We start from the raw sequence: 14,976 nt of genomic DNA on the forward strand, positions 1-14,976 counted from the left end.
ATTTATAGATATAAAATACTTTTTTCCTCTTACAATTACCAAGCATTGCTTTTGTTTTTCTATGCACCAACTGAGCTGTAATTCTTATTCATTCCTATGTAATTCCCTAGTAAGGTAAAGTGCTAGAATGTTTATAATGAAAGAGACTTGTAAATGTATTTAGCCACATGAACATATTTATTATTGATTTATTATTCCTGAAAGTGCATTGTTTTTGTTATTAATTATTTTTATTTAATTGTTTAATAAAAGAGATATCTATTTTTTTAAAACAGAAGTATGTTGGTGAAGTGTTTAACATCGTAAGTCAACAATCAACAGCCAGGCCAGGATGCATTATCGCATTAGATCCCATTACAAAACTTGTAAGTATTATTTTTCTGGCTACTTAGCATTAGGTAAGTAACATGTATGTCAACTTATGTTGCTTTTTTATTTACATTCAGCAAGGCCGAAAAACCCAGCTGCTTCATGTTTTTCAACAAGACTTCATTTTGAATAACCTTGAGAAGAAAAGTATGGGAAAAGATAGAATATTATCTGATGAAGGTAAAGATGAATTTTTTTATGTAATGAAAAATATTTTGTAGAGTATGTTAGGCAGTTAATATAATGTCTCATATCATCTATTTGAAGTTATAATTTTCCCATGTAGGTTTGTGGCATTATTTATTATAAATATCATTATCTTTTTATTTTTAATCAGGAAATATATAATAATTGAAGGGGTTTGTCAATTATGTTTTTTAAAAAGCATAATAGACATTTTTTTTTTTTTTATTGTCGTTAATGCATGAATGCTCTTTGATAGATGGGGTCCTGCCCTAAGAATTTGGATAATGTGGACACCTATAATTTTAAGCAGTAGCTTAAAACTTCAAGTTATAATTTAAAGACCAAGTGTCTTAATTAATACTTTTATAATTAAAGTTTTGAAAATTATTTAAACGCCTCCATGTAATATTAACTGTTTATTTTGCATAAAGGAAAACAGAACAAAAAAAGGAAACAGAACAAAATAAAGCTAAAATCTCTTGGTTGTCAATTATGGAGCCAAACCAAACACAAAAGTGATTTTCCTTATAAAGCAATCCCGTAGTGTGTTCCTGTTGTTTTAAAAGTTAATTATAAACCTCAAATAATACTAATAACTACATTTTTATTTGTTCCAGATTATTATTTTTTACTTCTCTTTTACATTGTTTCTTTATTCTACCATTTTTCCATTTTCCTTTTCCTTTGAGAAGTACTACTTCGAATTCTGCACTTTTATCTCTGGTTTCTTAACACTGCTTTCACTTAGTCTTCTATCATTTTTCCTGAGAATTCATGAACTGTGCAAAAGTGCTTACAGTGCATTTATAACCTCTGAATATAATGATGGAAAGATGCTAAAAAATGAGAAATAAAGATGTCAGTACAGGATAAAGGGTTATTTATATCAACAAAATGTTCTTTATTTTTCCTTTTTATATTAAAGTATTAATAAGAATATTAGTATTGTTAATAATCAACACTCTTTAAGACTTTTTAAAGAAATTCCTATGCTTAAGGTTGAGTTTTTCTATGATCATCTGTTCTAGCATTTTTTTTTCTAGTTTTCTTCAATTTTTACCTTTTTTTTCTCTTTAAGACTAAGTATTTCTTCTAGTTTTTCTTAAAATATTCAGGGAGTTCTTGCATTTACTAAAAAACGATTATCTTTATTATCACAGTTTCCCAGACTATAACCAAGGAGTTATCTTTTCATGTTATTTTGCTTTAATGTCAAGAAGAGAAGAATGTTTTACAGATGCTTTAATTATTGAGCATTCTTTCTTGTTAGTAAATTATCAGAAATAAATTTTACTTCTGTTCTTTTTTTCTTTTGTTATAATCCCTTATTTTTCCCTTTCTCTTAATTCTTGTAATTTAAATGCCTAATTCACCCAGAATACATTACTGAAATTACCTTTTCATTTCGTCTCTTAAGGTATTTATGGTTATCTTTCTTTCCTGGCGTTCCTTTGAAAACTTTTTTCTATGCAAATTTAAAAATGATTGCACTCTAATAACAGTTGCTGATTTTTTTTACATGTTCTATGATTTATATAGTTTCTATAATGTAATTTTCTATACATAATTTTGTGCATAATGAAAATAATTAAGAAAAACTTGGATATTTTACTAGCATTTTAAAAAAGTTTGTTTTGTTCAGGCAATAATGAACTACAGATTTTATGATGTATTTTAAATAGGTGAATTTTTTTAGTTTATTTTAAACAACTTATATGCTGCTTAAATTATTCAGTTTTGACCAAGAAAAAATTTCCTGAATAATATGTTGTATGATGAATTCTTATATATTGGTTCTTAGGTAAACTTCATTAATATGTTATTTCATTATGGTCTTATTTCAATATATGTTTGGCAACATAATTTTCATCATGATACGTTGACTTAAAGTACCTATCACATAGTTCCTGTCCAGAAATTTCCTACTTAATATGGTCTAATCTGTGTGAACATTGTATTAGTGATGACTGTAATATGTGATTTTTTTTAAGCCTGTCGATTCAAAAATGAAATTTAAGTATAGCATACTTGTTAAACATTTAAGTTAATATAAATTCATGTGGTGAAGAAGTTGATTCCATTCTATAATTCCACTTTGTATTTGGAACTGTAGATAAGAGTTTTGATTTTTTTAAAAAATTTAGTTATTTTAACTTGTTATATTGAATAAGTTCTCTCACTTATCCATGTTGATAGTAAAAAATATCATTATTACCAACAGGCCCCTCACCTAATGGGTTTTCTGAAAAATTCTACCTAATTGTAATAGAGTGCACTCAAGACAACCGTTCATTGTTACACATGTGGAATTTACATTTAAAATCCACTCCTGTCTCATTGGGTGAGTCTTTTTCTTTTAACTTTAAGTAGGCTTAAATTAACAAATTATATATGATTAGAGAGTTCAGTGCATATTTTTAAAGCTATTTTTATTGAGTAGTGATAATGTAGTTTACTCAGTTAATTAAAAAAGCAAAATGTGCCCTACTTGGTTTCCTCAGTGGTTAGAGCATCGGCCCACGGACTGAAGGGTCCCGGGTTTCATTCCAGCCAAGGGCACGTACCTCGGTTGCTGGCTTAATCTCTGGCCCTGGTTGGCAAGTGAGCCTAAGGCAGCCCATCAATGTGTCTCTCTCACATTGATGTTTCTCCTCCCCACCCTAAAAGCAATGGAAAAAATACCCTCAGGTAAGGATTTTAAAAAAAAAAAAGCAAAATGGTTTTCTGAATTTCTTGTTATAAAGAATCATATTAACATATTTACTTTTTAAATCTTTTATAAGGCAGTTTCGGATTATGAAATGTAGCAATTATGTTTATAGGGTTCCTCCCACTCCCCCCAGTTTTTGATTCTTTTCTTATGTTTTATAGATGAAAAAGTAGATACAAAAATATCTGAAGCAGTTTGGCAGCCAGAAGAACATTATTCTTCTTCCCCAGAGAAGATCCTATCTCCTTTTTCACAGAAGTATCAGGCTTGCAGAGCAAATCTCCAGAGTACCAGCAAGTTGACTCTGTCTTCAGAAATGGTTTATAGCCAAGAGTTGCATTTGCCAGAAGGAGTTGAGATAATAAGTGTTAAGCCTTCAGCAGGTTTGTAAATTTTGTGAAAAAAGACTAATTAAACTTTGTAACCCTAGATATACTATGTTTGTTCCTATACATGCATACCTTTTCACTGAAAGGAAGCAGTTTATGGCTTCTCTTTGGATTATTCAAATTGCCAGCCTTACTACTATTATGCTTTGGGCCATTATTAAGTAAAATAAGGATTACTTGAACACAAGCACTGCGATACCAGAACAATCTATTTGATATCTGGGATGGCTACTAAGTGACTAACATCCTGGTAGCTTATAAAGGGTAGATACACTGGACATAGGGATGATTCATGTTTTAGGTGGGACAGAACTGGACAGCGTGAGATTTCATCACACTACTCAGAATGGCATGTTAATTGAAACTTACAAATTGTTTATTTCTGGAGTTTTCAACTTAATATTTTCAGATCTCATTGGACCGCTGGTGTTTGAAACCATGGAAAGCAAACTGCAGATGAGGGGAGACTACTGTAAAAGTTTTTTCTAGTTTTAAGAACTTTTTTAGTCAGTACTGTTGGAAAGGGTAAGCTCTTGATCTCTGTACAGCTCAGAGCAAACAATGGATAATGCTAATTGTGTCCTTTTGCAATATTTCTATATTCCTTGAGGACTGTTTTTTTAAAAAAACCTCTTACAATTATGTTGAAATGGGCTTTTAAAATATGATAAATGTTCTGCATAACATTTCTTATAATTAGTAGCTTATTTTGAATAGCTTAAGTCAGGGGGTGGCAAACTATGGGCCACCTACCTGTTTTATAAATAAGTTCGAGTAGAACATAGCCATACCTATTCCTTTACTTTTGTGTATGGCTACTTTTGTTCTACTGTGGCAGAGTTCAGTAGTAGCAACAGAGACCTATGGCTATCAAAGCCCAAAATAGTCAACACTATCTGGCCCTTTAAGAAAAAGTTTGCTGCCTTGGCTGGTTTGGCTCAGTGGTTAGAGCATTGGCTTGCAGACTGAAGGGCCTCGAGTTCGATTCCCAGTCAAGGCCACGTACCTTGGTTGAAGGTTTAATTCCAGGCCCCATTTGGGACTCGTGTGGGAGGCAACCAATTAATGTCTCTCTCATGTCAGTGTTTCTCTCACTCACCCTCCCGTCCGCTCTTCTCTAAAAATCAATGGAAAAAATATCCTCGGGTGAGGATTAAAAAAAGAAAAAGAAAAAAAATGTTTGCTAAACCCTGGTTTAGGAAATTAAGAATATATGATTAGATTAAGCCCAAGAAAACATTATGTCCCACTTAGGAATTTTCTCAGTATCAGTTATATCAGATACTCTTCAATCATTGAGGGCCCATTTAATATTTAGGTAAGCATGGCGCACTCACAAAATTGTATTGGAAAATATTAAAAAGAAGGAATCAATGAATGTTGACAAGTTTTTAAAGCTGTGTTGATATCTTTAAAATGAGATTTACAATATGTAAAACTAGCAGAGAATTGGGAAAAGAATATTGGGTTGAGAAACAGGACTAATTCAGGTTTTCTAATTCTGTCTTAGTCTAGCTATTTAATTTAGGGATTAAATACTTAACACATTTGGTCAAGGGTCTTTACCTATAAAATGCAGGAATTGGGCTAAATTCTCTCAGAGGCAAGCCGATATGGCTCAGTGGTTAAGTGTCAGCCCACACACCAAGAGGTCACTGATTCAATTCCTGGTCAGGGCACATGCCTGGGTTGTGAGCTGGATCCCCAGTCGGGGGCATGCAGAAGGCAGCCAGTCGACGTTGATGTTTGTCTCTCACAGATGTTTCTATCTTTCCCTCTCTCTTCCCCTCTTAAAAAAAAAAAAAGTATACATATATATAAATTTTTCTCAGAATTCTTTCAGCTCTAGGTTTTGGTAATATTGTCCTTTTTTAATACCTTGTGTTGTCATCAAAGGCTTTTTACTGATCTTATTGACCTTTAAGTATAGACTGTTATGTTTTTAACAGTAGTTCATACAAAAGACTAAAATAAAACCTTTAGTATATGAAAATAGAAATATTTAACCAAATTTGACATTTTGTTAATGGATTATTTTACTTTAGGTCATCTGAGTTCTTCTTCCATATATCCCTTATGCCGTGCTCCCTACTTATTGGCAACTTCATGCTCAGATGAGAAAGTAAGATTCTGGAGATGCAGAGTAACAGATGGAGAATCTGCCACATCGAATAATGGAAAAATGGATCTTGTATACATTTGGGAGGAATGGCCATTACTTATTGAAGATGGACTTCAGAACAATAGTAGTATAACTATACCTGGTAGGCCTGTAGAAGTTAGCTGTGCACACACAAATCGTTTAGCAGTAGCATATAAGCAGCCTGCATCTAATAGTAGACCTTCTCAGGACTTTGTGATGCATGTAAGTATTTTTGAATGTGAGTCTACAGGAGGTTCATGTTGGATCCTTGAACAGACAATTCATTTAGATGAGTTAAATACAGTGTTGGATTCTGGCATTAGTATTGATAGCAATTTAGTGGCCTATAATAAGCAAGAGGTATATTTATCCAGTAAAGAGAGTATAACATCAACCATAAAGCATTTAGTGCACTTAGATTGGATATCTAGGGAAGATGGTTCTCATATCTTGACTGTAGGTATTGGATCAAAACTTTTTATGTATGGCCCCCTGGCTGGTAAGGTACAAGAACAGACTGGTAAGGAAAGCCTGGCATTTCCTCTCTGGGAGAGTACTAAAGTTGTGCCTCTTTCTAAATTTGTACTGTTACGAAGTGTGGATTTGGTTTCTTCAGTAGAAGGCTTTCCACCTTTTCCTGTTTCTTTATCATGGGTCCGGGATGGCATTCTGGTGGTAGGAATGGACTGTGAGATGCATGTATATTCCCAGTGGCAGCCATCTTCTAAACAAGAACCTGTTATAACAGATTCATACAGTGGGAGCACTCCATCTATAATAAGTTTAATAAAACAGAGTAACTCATCAAGTTCTGGATTACATCCTCCAAAGAAAACTCTGACTCGATCCATGACCAGTCTTGCACAGAAAATCTGTGGAAAGAAAACTGCGTTTGACCCTTCTGTGGACATGGAAGATTCAGGTCTTTTTGAAGCAGCTCATGTTCTTTCCCCAACTTTACCTCAGTACCATCCATTGCAACTTTTGGAACTCATGGATCTTGGCAAAGTTCGAAGAGCGAAGGCCATCTTATCACATCTTGTCAAGTGCATTGCTGGAGAAGTTGTGGCTCTGAATGAAGCTGAATCCAGTCATGAGCGCCGCCTTAGGTCTCTCACCATCAGTGCCAGTGGAAGCACCACCAGAGACCCCCAGGCATTCAACAAGAGTGAAAATACAGATTACACAGAAATAGATTCTGTTCCTCCACTTCCTTTATATGCCTTACTTGCGGCAGATGACGATAGCCATTACTCATCTTTGGAGAAATCTAGTAATCAGAGTACCTTAAATAACTCAAACCAGTTATCAAAAGAAAGTTATGATGAGCTTTTTCAGATCTCAACTTTAATGACTGATAGTAACATATTAGAGACAGATGAAGAAAACACAAAACCCAGGGTTATTGACCTTTCACAGTACAGTCCAACTTACTTTGGTCCTGAGCATGCTCAGGTTCTTTCTGGCCACTTACTTCATTCTAGTTTACCAGGACTCAGCAGGATGGAGCAGATGTCTTTGATGGCCTTAGCAGATACAATTGCAACTACCAGCACTGATATTGGAGAAAGCAGAGACAGAAGCCAAGGTAAAACTAAATTGGGTACTGGATTAGAGGAAAAACTAATGATATTTGACTTAATTTCACAGAAAATCTAACAAACATTTTATAAAAATGATGCTCACAATGTTTTTTCATCATCGCTGACTTCACAGTAGTTTTTAGTTGAATATATTCTATTTATCCCATAAACTGTACTCTGAATAGAATTTAAAATAAAAATTGAACAGAATTTTATTATGGCAGTCATTTTTCATTTTTACCTAATTGTCTACTTAATAATGTTAAAGACCCAACTGAATTCTTTGAGTTTAGCAAAAGTTAACATTCTTATTAAATAATTACTTTAGATACCACAAAATGTGATTTCCGCTTATTTTTTCTCATGTGATAATTCACTATTTAGCTTTTAAAATATTGAGGTTTCTTTTAAAAATTAGGATTAATGTATACTCCTACTTAGAATAACAAAAATAAGCATAATAAAATTAGGTCTGTTCCTCACCAAGAGATCATTTTTTTCCTTCTTAATCTCTTGAGTTACAAACAAATTCATAGAATTTCCATCAAATTTCAGAGATCAAAATAAATAAGTCCAGCCGGGTGCACCAGATAGGTATCAGTAGGCTACACCCCTTGAACTGTGCTTGAAAGGAAAATATGGGGTAAACTTAAGAAAATAATAATAAAGAAAAAATGTTGGTCATGTATCATGACACTTTAGGAAGTATTACTATTAGATGTTATTTTTTATGCAAAAATATTATAGGTATTTTATGCATGAAAAGCAGTCCTCCCCACTGTATAACTATTTTTTTCAGTGTTAGCAGAACATTTCTGGGATGAGTATATGACCTGAGTCAATATGGGAAGTATTGTGTAACGTATACCACTGAGAAGGTTAAACTGTTTTAAAATTTAGTCAAATTTTAATTTAAGTAAGATTCAGATCAGAGGAGGTCCAATTATAAAAAATGTTACAGACCCCGAGTCAATTCATTCTCTCGTTTATTATTTTTCAAAATATTTAACTATATTTCTTTCTGTAATATATAATTGTATGGGAAAAAGAAATATTAGAAATATTTAGCCTGGCCGGGTGTGGCTCAGTGGTTGAGCGTCGACCTAGGATCCAGGCAATCGGGGTTCGATTCCCGGTCAGGGCACATGCCCGGGTTGTGGGCTTGATCCCCAGTCAGGGGTGTGCAGGAGGCAGCCGATCAATGACTCTCTCATCATGGATGTTTTTATCTCTCTCTCCCCCTCTCCTTTCCTCTCTCTGAAATCAATAAAGATATATTTAAAAAAAAAGAAAAAAAATAACTAGAGAATTTAAAATATATATATATTTAGATTGGTAACTTTTTTCAGTTTCGGAATGTTTTATCTCTATTTGGTGCTGTAACATCGGCTGCTTGCCAGAATTATTAGCATTTACTTGTGTTTTGCTAATGAAATGTTGTTTTACAAATAAAAATAAGTAAATTTTTTTTTTTCCTTTTTTATAGGTGGAGAAACTCTTGATGAATGTGGGTTAAAATTTCTTTTGGCTGTTCGACTTCATACTTTTCTTACAACTTCCCTTCCAGCTTATCGAGCTCAACTCCTTCACCAAGGTGATTTTGGTAGTAATCTATTAAAAAGAAGTAAGGCTAGAAGAGAAGAAAGGCTTGAGAACTTATAAGTTGCATTTGCTCAGATATCATGATGACAAATTTGACACATTCTAAGTTTCCGTAATTTATTTTTAAAAATGTTTATTTCCACTTAATTTTCTTTGTTTAAGGTATTGGGAAATTTTTTTTTGTTTTGTTAATCCCCACCAGAGGATATTTTTTCCATTGATTTTTTTTTTTTTTTATTGTTTAAAATATTACAGATTTCCCTTTTTCTTCCCTCCACCATCCCCGGTCCCTCACCACAGCATTGTCCGTGTCCTTTGGTTATGCATATCTGCGTATAAATTCTTCGGTTAACCTCGCCTACCTACCGACCCCCCTCCTTCCCCGTCTGATCTGTGGCTCCATGTCACTGAGTCTATTTGTTCATCAGTTTAAGTTCTTATGTTCCACATATAAGTGGCATCATGTGATGTTTGTCTTTCTCTGCCTGGCTTCTTTTGCTTAGCATAATATTCTCCAGGTCTATCCATACTGTTCCAAACTGTATGAGATCCTTTTTCTTTACAGCTGCATACTATTCCATAGTTTCAATGTCCCACAGCTTTTTTATCCACCCCTCTACTGATGGGCACTTGGCTGTTTACAGATCTTAGCTATTTTAAATTGTGCTGCTCTGTACATAGCGTTGCATTTATTCTTTCTGATTACTGTTTCAGGATTCTTAGGATATATTCCTAAAAGTGGGATCACTAGGTCTAAAGACAATTCCATTTTTAATTTTTTGAGTAACCTACATACTGATTTCCATGGTGACTGCACCAGTCTGCATTCCCAACAGCAGTGTACAAGGGTTCCCTTTTTTCTTTTTTTAAAAAATATATCTTTATTGATTTCAGAGAGAGGAAGGAAGAGAGAGAGAGATAAAAACATCAATGATGAGAGAGTTGTCATTGATCTGCTGCCTTCTGCACGCGCCCAACTAGGGATGGAGCCTGCAACCAGGACATGTGCCCTGACTGGGAACTGAACCGTGGTCTCCTGGATCCTCGGTGGATGCTCAACCGCTGAGCCATGCCCGGCTGGGCAGGTTCCCCTTTCTTGACATCCTCACCAGCACATGTCATTTGTTGATTTGTTGATGGCAGCCATTCTTACAGGTGTCAAGTGATACCTCATTGTGGTTTTAATTTGCATTTCTCTGATGATTAGTGATATTAAGCATTTTTTCATATGTCCATTGATTTTTAGATAGAGTGGGAGGGAGAGAGAGAGAGAAAGAGAAACATCTGTATGAGAGAGATGCATGGATTGGTTGCTTCCTGAATCTGTCTCAACCAGGGCCTGGGAACGAACCTGTACGTGCCCTTGCCTGGGAATCAAGCCGCCAACCCTTCTGTGTGTGGGGCCAACACTCTGCCCACTGAGCAACACCTGCCAGGGCAGTATTGGAATATTTTTGATAGATGAAAAAGTTAATGAAGAAATAGAAATATGTAGCAATTGGGCAATTGGGTATTGTGTGTTATGTTTCAAGCACATCGTATATTAAAGACCAATTAGTATCATTTTATTCTCTTTTAATTTCCTTTCTGAATTTTCTATTTTCTCCCTTTTGAAATATATCTAAATTCAATTTTTTCTCCAGAGTTTGAATAACAGTTTTGTTACAGAAAAAGATGCATATTCAATTTTTAATTGTTTTACAAAAAAAAGAGCACCCCCAAAACTGTTAACATTAATGTATAGTTTAGATATTAGTTTAATAAAATCTTGGATACTATTATATATTGTTAGCCAGGACTTTCAGAATAACAGAAATACTTTACTTAAGCTTAAGGGAACTTAAACAAAACAGAATATTTATTGGCTCAGTGCCCAGGAAATACAAGAGATAGAGTTGGCTTTTAGCATTATTGGCTCTCCAGGTTTAAACAGTGTTTTTAGGACTCTACAGGTTAGCCTCTGTTAATTGGCCTCTGTCTCTTGCTCTCTCTTTTCCTTTCTGTCTCTGTTTCCCTTTTTGCTTCCTTCTTCCCCCTTTTTTACATTTAACTTTGGAAAAAGAAAAGCTTAAAATTCTAAGTTAGATTATTTATGAAAAATTATTGAAATTGGTTGAGAGATAATAGAAATCTAAAAATAATTTAGAAGAATAATCTATTCACAGCAAAGGGTTGTATTTTTTGTTGTTGTTTTTTAATTTCTATTTTTTTCCCCATAGACTTGGGTATAATGAGAATTTTAGATTCTGTAGCACTGGATATTAGGTTAAAAATTTCAGTCCATATATGGTAAAGCCACATTTTGTAATTAATCATTTACTTCTCCCAGTAATACTAAACAGAATGTACTGTAAAGAGAAAATAGAAGCTGAACAATAAACACCCCATATGGTGCCAGTAGGTTGAGAGAATTGCTGATGTAAATAGTGCTGTACAAATATAAAAGTACCTTCCTAATATAGTGATATGGGATTAATAATAGTTATTATATGCCAGGTATTCTAAATGCTTTAAACATATTTATTTTAATCCTCAAAACAATATAATAAGGTAGATTCCATGATTATTCACATTTTGTAAATGAGAAAATTGAGGAATCAGGAGACCAAGAAACTTGCCCAAAATTATATAGTTATTTAGGGATGGAGCTGGAATTTAAGGTATGCATCCTGATTCCAGAGTTTTCTCAGTCCTCTTTTTTTTTTTTTTCCAATCCTCTCCCGAGGATATGTTTTTATTGATTTTAGAGAAAGAGGAAGTGGGAGAGAGAGGCAGAAACATCAGTGTGAGAGAGAAACATCAATCCATTGAGCCCTGTATATGCCCCGACTGGGGATCAAACCTGCAACCTAGATATGTAGTCTGACTGGGAATTGAACCCACAACCCTTTGGTGCACAGGACAGTGCTCCTACCCACTGAGCCTCCTGGCCAGGGCTTTTTTTTTTAATGTCAAATAAAGTTTGTTTTCTATAATATATAAGTGGGTGATAAAAATATGAAAGATCAATACCCTTTTATGGGGCAGATAAATCGCCAAAAGATATAAATAACAAAAAAATACAAAGAGTAAAAAATGCTAGAGGACATTCTCTATTTCATTGATTAAGGAAACTGAATTTAACACAGTAATGTAAAAATTCACTCTACTATAAAAAGTAAAATTGAGAAAAATTCAATGTAATGTGGGTAAACAGGTACTTGAACATTGGTTATAGTACTCAAAATTAGGAAAATCTTTTTAAAAAGCAACATGGGAATATATCTGTTAATCCCACTTTGGAGAAGAATAAAAGAAAGATTTTTAAAACTATTTTTTTGTATCTGTACTACTTATTGTGATAAACTACATATAAGTCAAATGCCCCAAATAGAGGGAATAAGTCATTATGAAAATTTTGATATATTAATATGGTAGAATATTGAATTCCTAATAAAAGTAATACTTTATGAACAGTGTACATTAATGGAAAAGAAAAGACAAAATAGTATGAAAACTTTGTGATATGAGTGTACAGTCTTAAGTCTGTTCACTAAGCTATAATGTTGACTTGATGCTTTTTTAATTCCATAGAATTAAATCCATAGTACAAATGTTGTCTAAAGGAAGATGCAAATCAGCTTTGAAGAAAAATCGTACCAGTATAGAAAAATACTTTGTTTCTCATTTTCTAAGAAAAAGTCATGGGGAATAGCTAGAAAACAAAAATATTCAGCACAGTGGCGTTTGCTATAAACATTTTTTTCTTATCTTTTTATTGTTTTAAGAACATATATTTTAATTATAGAAAATATATGCCCATTGTAGAAAATATTGAAGTGATAGAATTGTTTAGAGAAGCAAGAAAAAAAAATAACCCGTGTTCCCTCTGGTCCTTGAACACTTGATTGTAACTTTTTGAGTCTCATATAAAGTTTAGATATTTTTATTGCAAACATGGAACACATTTCTGATAATCATGTGTGTATTTTTTATAAACATTATTTTTGACATTTCTTCAGGCCTGTCTACTAGTCATTTTGCCTGGGCATTTCACTCAGTGGCAGAAGAGGAACTGCTGAACATGTTGCCAACGATGCAGAAAAACAATCCCACTTGGTCTGAACTGAGGGCTATGGGTGTGGGATGGTGGGTCCGGAATACCTGCATCTTACGCAGATGCATAGAAAAGGTAAGTATTTTATGTTGGTCTAAAAATTATATTTTCAATGTTTCTTTAAGTTACATTCCACGTTTCCTCTCCTTTTACTCTTTTTTTTAAGTGGTAAAATGATTACAAATAGTCTTTATATTTGAAAATATGTTAATATATTTTAAAATTTATATTCTAATTCTTAAGTTGCTAGTGGATATATTTGTTTAGTAGTATATGTCTGATTTTTACAAAATAATATATATACTTTATAGAAAAAATAAAATAGTAGAGAAAAGTGTATAATGAAAAGTATAGTCCTGTTCTCACCTCTCTGTATCCTTGGAGGCCATCACCATATATCACTTTTATAATTGTTAAATATATATGTGTTTATATACATATTTTTAAAAGTTATCCAACATTTAAACAGATTAATGTATAATAATCTGTATATTAATCTCGTATTCATGAGGGGAACTATTTGTTCACTTAATGATTTCTGTGAAATTTTGACCGATATTTTCTAATTATAGGTAGCCAAAGCAGCCTTTCATAGAAAGAATGATCCTTTAGATGCTGCCATTTTTTACCTTGCAATGAAAAAGAAAGCTGTGATTTGGGGATTATATAGGTAGGTGAGAAGACTATGCTTTAAAATGACAAACTTTCCATAAGGAGTAAATGTGTGAAGTAAAGATTTGTTCTGGTTAGTGTGATTTGTATAGATTCTTAATTATTTTTGTATTTAAGGAGAGATTTCATAGGGAAGAATCCCAGGTGTTTTCCAGAGCAGAAGTTCTTGATGAGGTCACTTTAGTTAGTTTTCAGGTTTTATCAGTCCAGAAAAATATTTTTTTACTTATTTTAAGAACTTCTTGTGATACTCCTATAGAACAAAGAACTAAACCAGAAAGTTGCATCTGGAGCAAGGAAGATGAATTGGTGGAGTCTGGAACAGGCATCTACCCTTCTCCCTATAGGACCCCATGGACCAGCTATTCCTCTAAACTGCCTTTCTCCTATGGGCCCAGACTCCATAATCGACCTTGGGTCACTTCGAATTTTTCTCTTTCATTTGTCCGTAGCAAGACTTGGAGAACATGATTGCCATTTGTTTTGGGTTCTGTTCCGGATGTATGCATTTGAACAGCAGCCTTTGGAGGAAATCATGGTACCAGTCAGTTTTGTAAGAGAGTAGATGTTTTAGGATTGTTTTGAATCAGGATGGATTCTTTAGTTTTGATCATCAAAGTGTCATCCTTAGGTGGCCAATAGAGAGGTAAAAGTGATTGATGAGGTTTAAATGGTGAAGTAGCATAGAAGTTAATATAAATGATATATTTCACATGGATTTTAAAGTAATTTCTCATAATGCTACTAATGCAGTTTTCTCAGTAGTTTGAAAGAATTTTTTTCAGTAATCTCTGAGATATATATGAGAAACTAAATGTTTATCATCAATGTTCTTTGCTCAGAAAAGAAGATGTATAGTTACTTTTTAACTATCAAATGTTTCTTTTGAGTTTTTTAAGTGTTTAACTTTATAAAATCTGTTCTGACGTAGAAACATTGTGTTACAAAATTTTCATACTTTTTTTTCCCTTATAGATCCCAAAAAGACACCAAGATGACACAGTTTTTTGGACACAATTTCGAAGATGAGAGGTGGCGTAAAGCAGCTTTAAAGAATGCTTTTTCTTTGTTAGGCAAACAGAGATTTGAACACTCTGCAGCATTTTTTCTTTTAGCTGGTTGTCTCAGAGATGCAATTGAGGTAATGAACAAAATCTTTTTAAAAAATAGCATTGTCGCCTGGCTGGGCATGGCTCAGCAGTTGAGCATCAACCTAGGATCCAGGA

At 33.5% G+C, this 14,976-nt stretch overlaps 1 protein-coding gene across 4 annotated transcripts in view; it reads left to right on the forward strand.

Annotated features, from left to right (window-relative positions):
* The window catches only part of DMXL1 (Dmx like 1), a 123,779-nt gene that overhangs the window by 44,628 nt on the left and 64,175 nt on the right, over positions 1–14,976 (forward strand). For all 4 annotated transcript variants that reach the window (XM_087815506.1, XM_016204603.2, XM_016204604.2 and 1 more), the window contains 9 exons: positions 276–365; positions 447–549; positions 2,777–2,896; positions 3,427–3,648; positions 5,700–7,385; positions 8,867–8,974; positions 12,984–13,153; positions 13,651–13,748; positions 14,726–14,891. In XM_087815506.1, coding sequence (XP_087671632.1) covers positions 276–365; positions 447–549; positions 2,777–2,896; positions 3,427–3,648; positions 5,700–7,385; positions 8,867–8,974; positions 12,984–13,153; positions 13,651–13,748; positions 14,726–14,891 — 2,763 coding nt within the window. The remainder of the gene's footprint in view (positions 1–275; positions 366–446; positions 550–2,776; positions 2,897–3,426; positions 3,649–5,699; positions 7,386–8,866; positions 8,975–12,983; positions 13,154–13,650; positions 13,749–14,725; positions 14,892–14,976) is intronic.

The sequence above is a fragment of the Miniopterus natalensis genome, chromosome 3, assembly GCF_054644295.1.
Source record: "Miniopterus natalensis isolate mMinNat1 chromosome 3, mMinNat1.hap1, whole genome shotgun sequence".
Classification (NCBI taxonomy): domain Eukaryota; kingdom Metazoa; phylum Chordata; class Mammalia; order Chiroptera; family Miniopteridae; genus Miniopterus; species Miniopterus natalensis.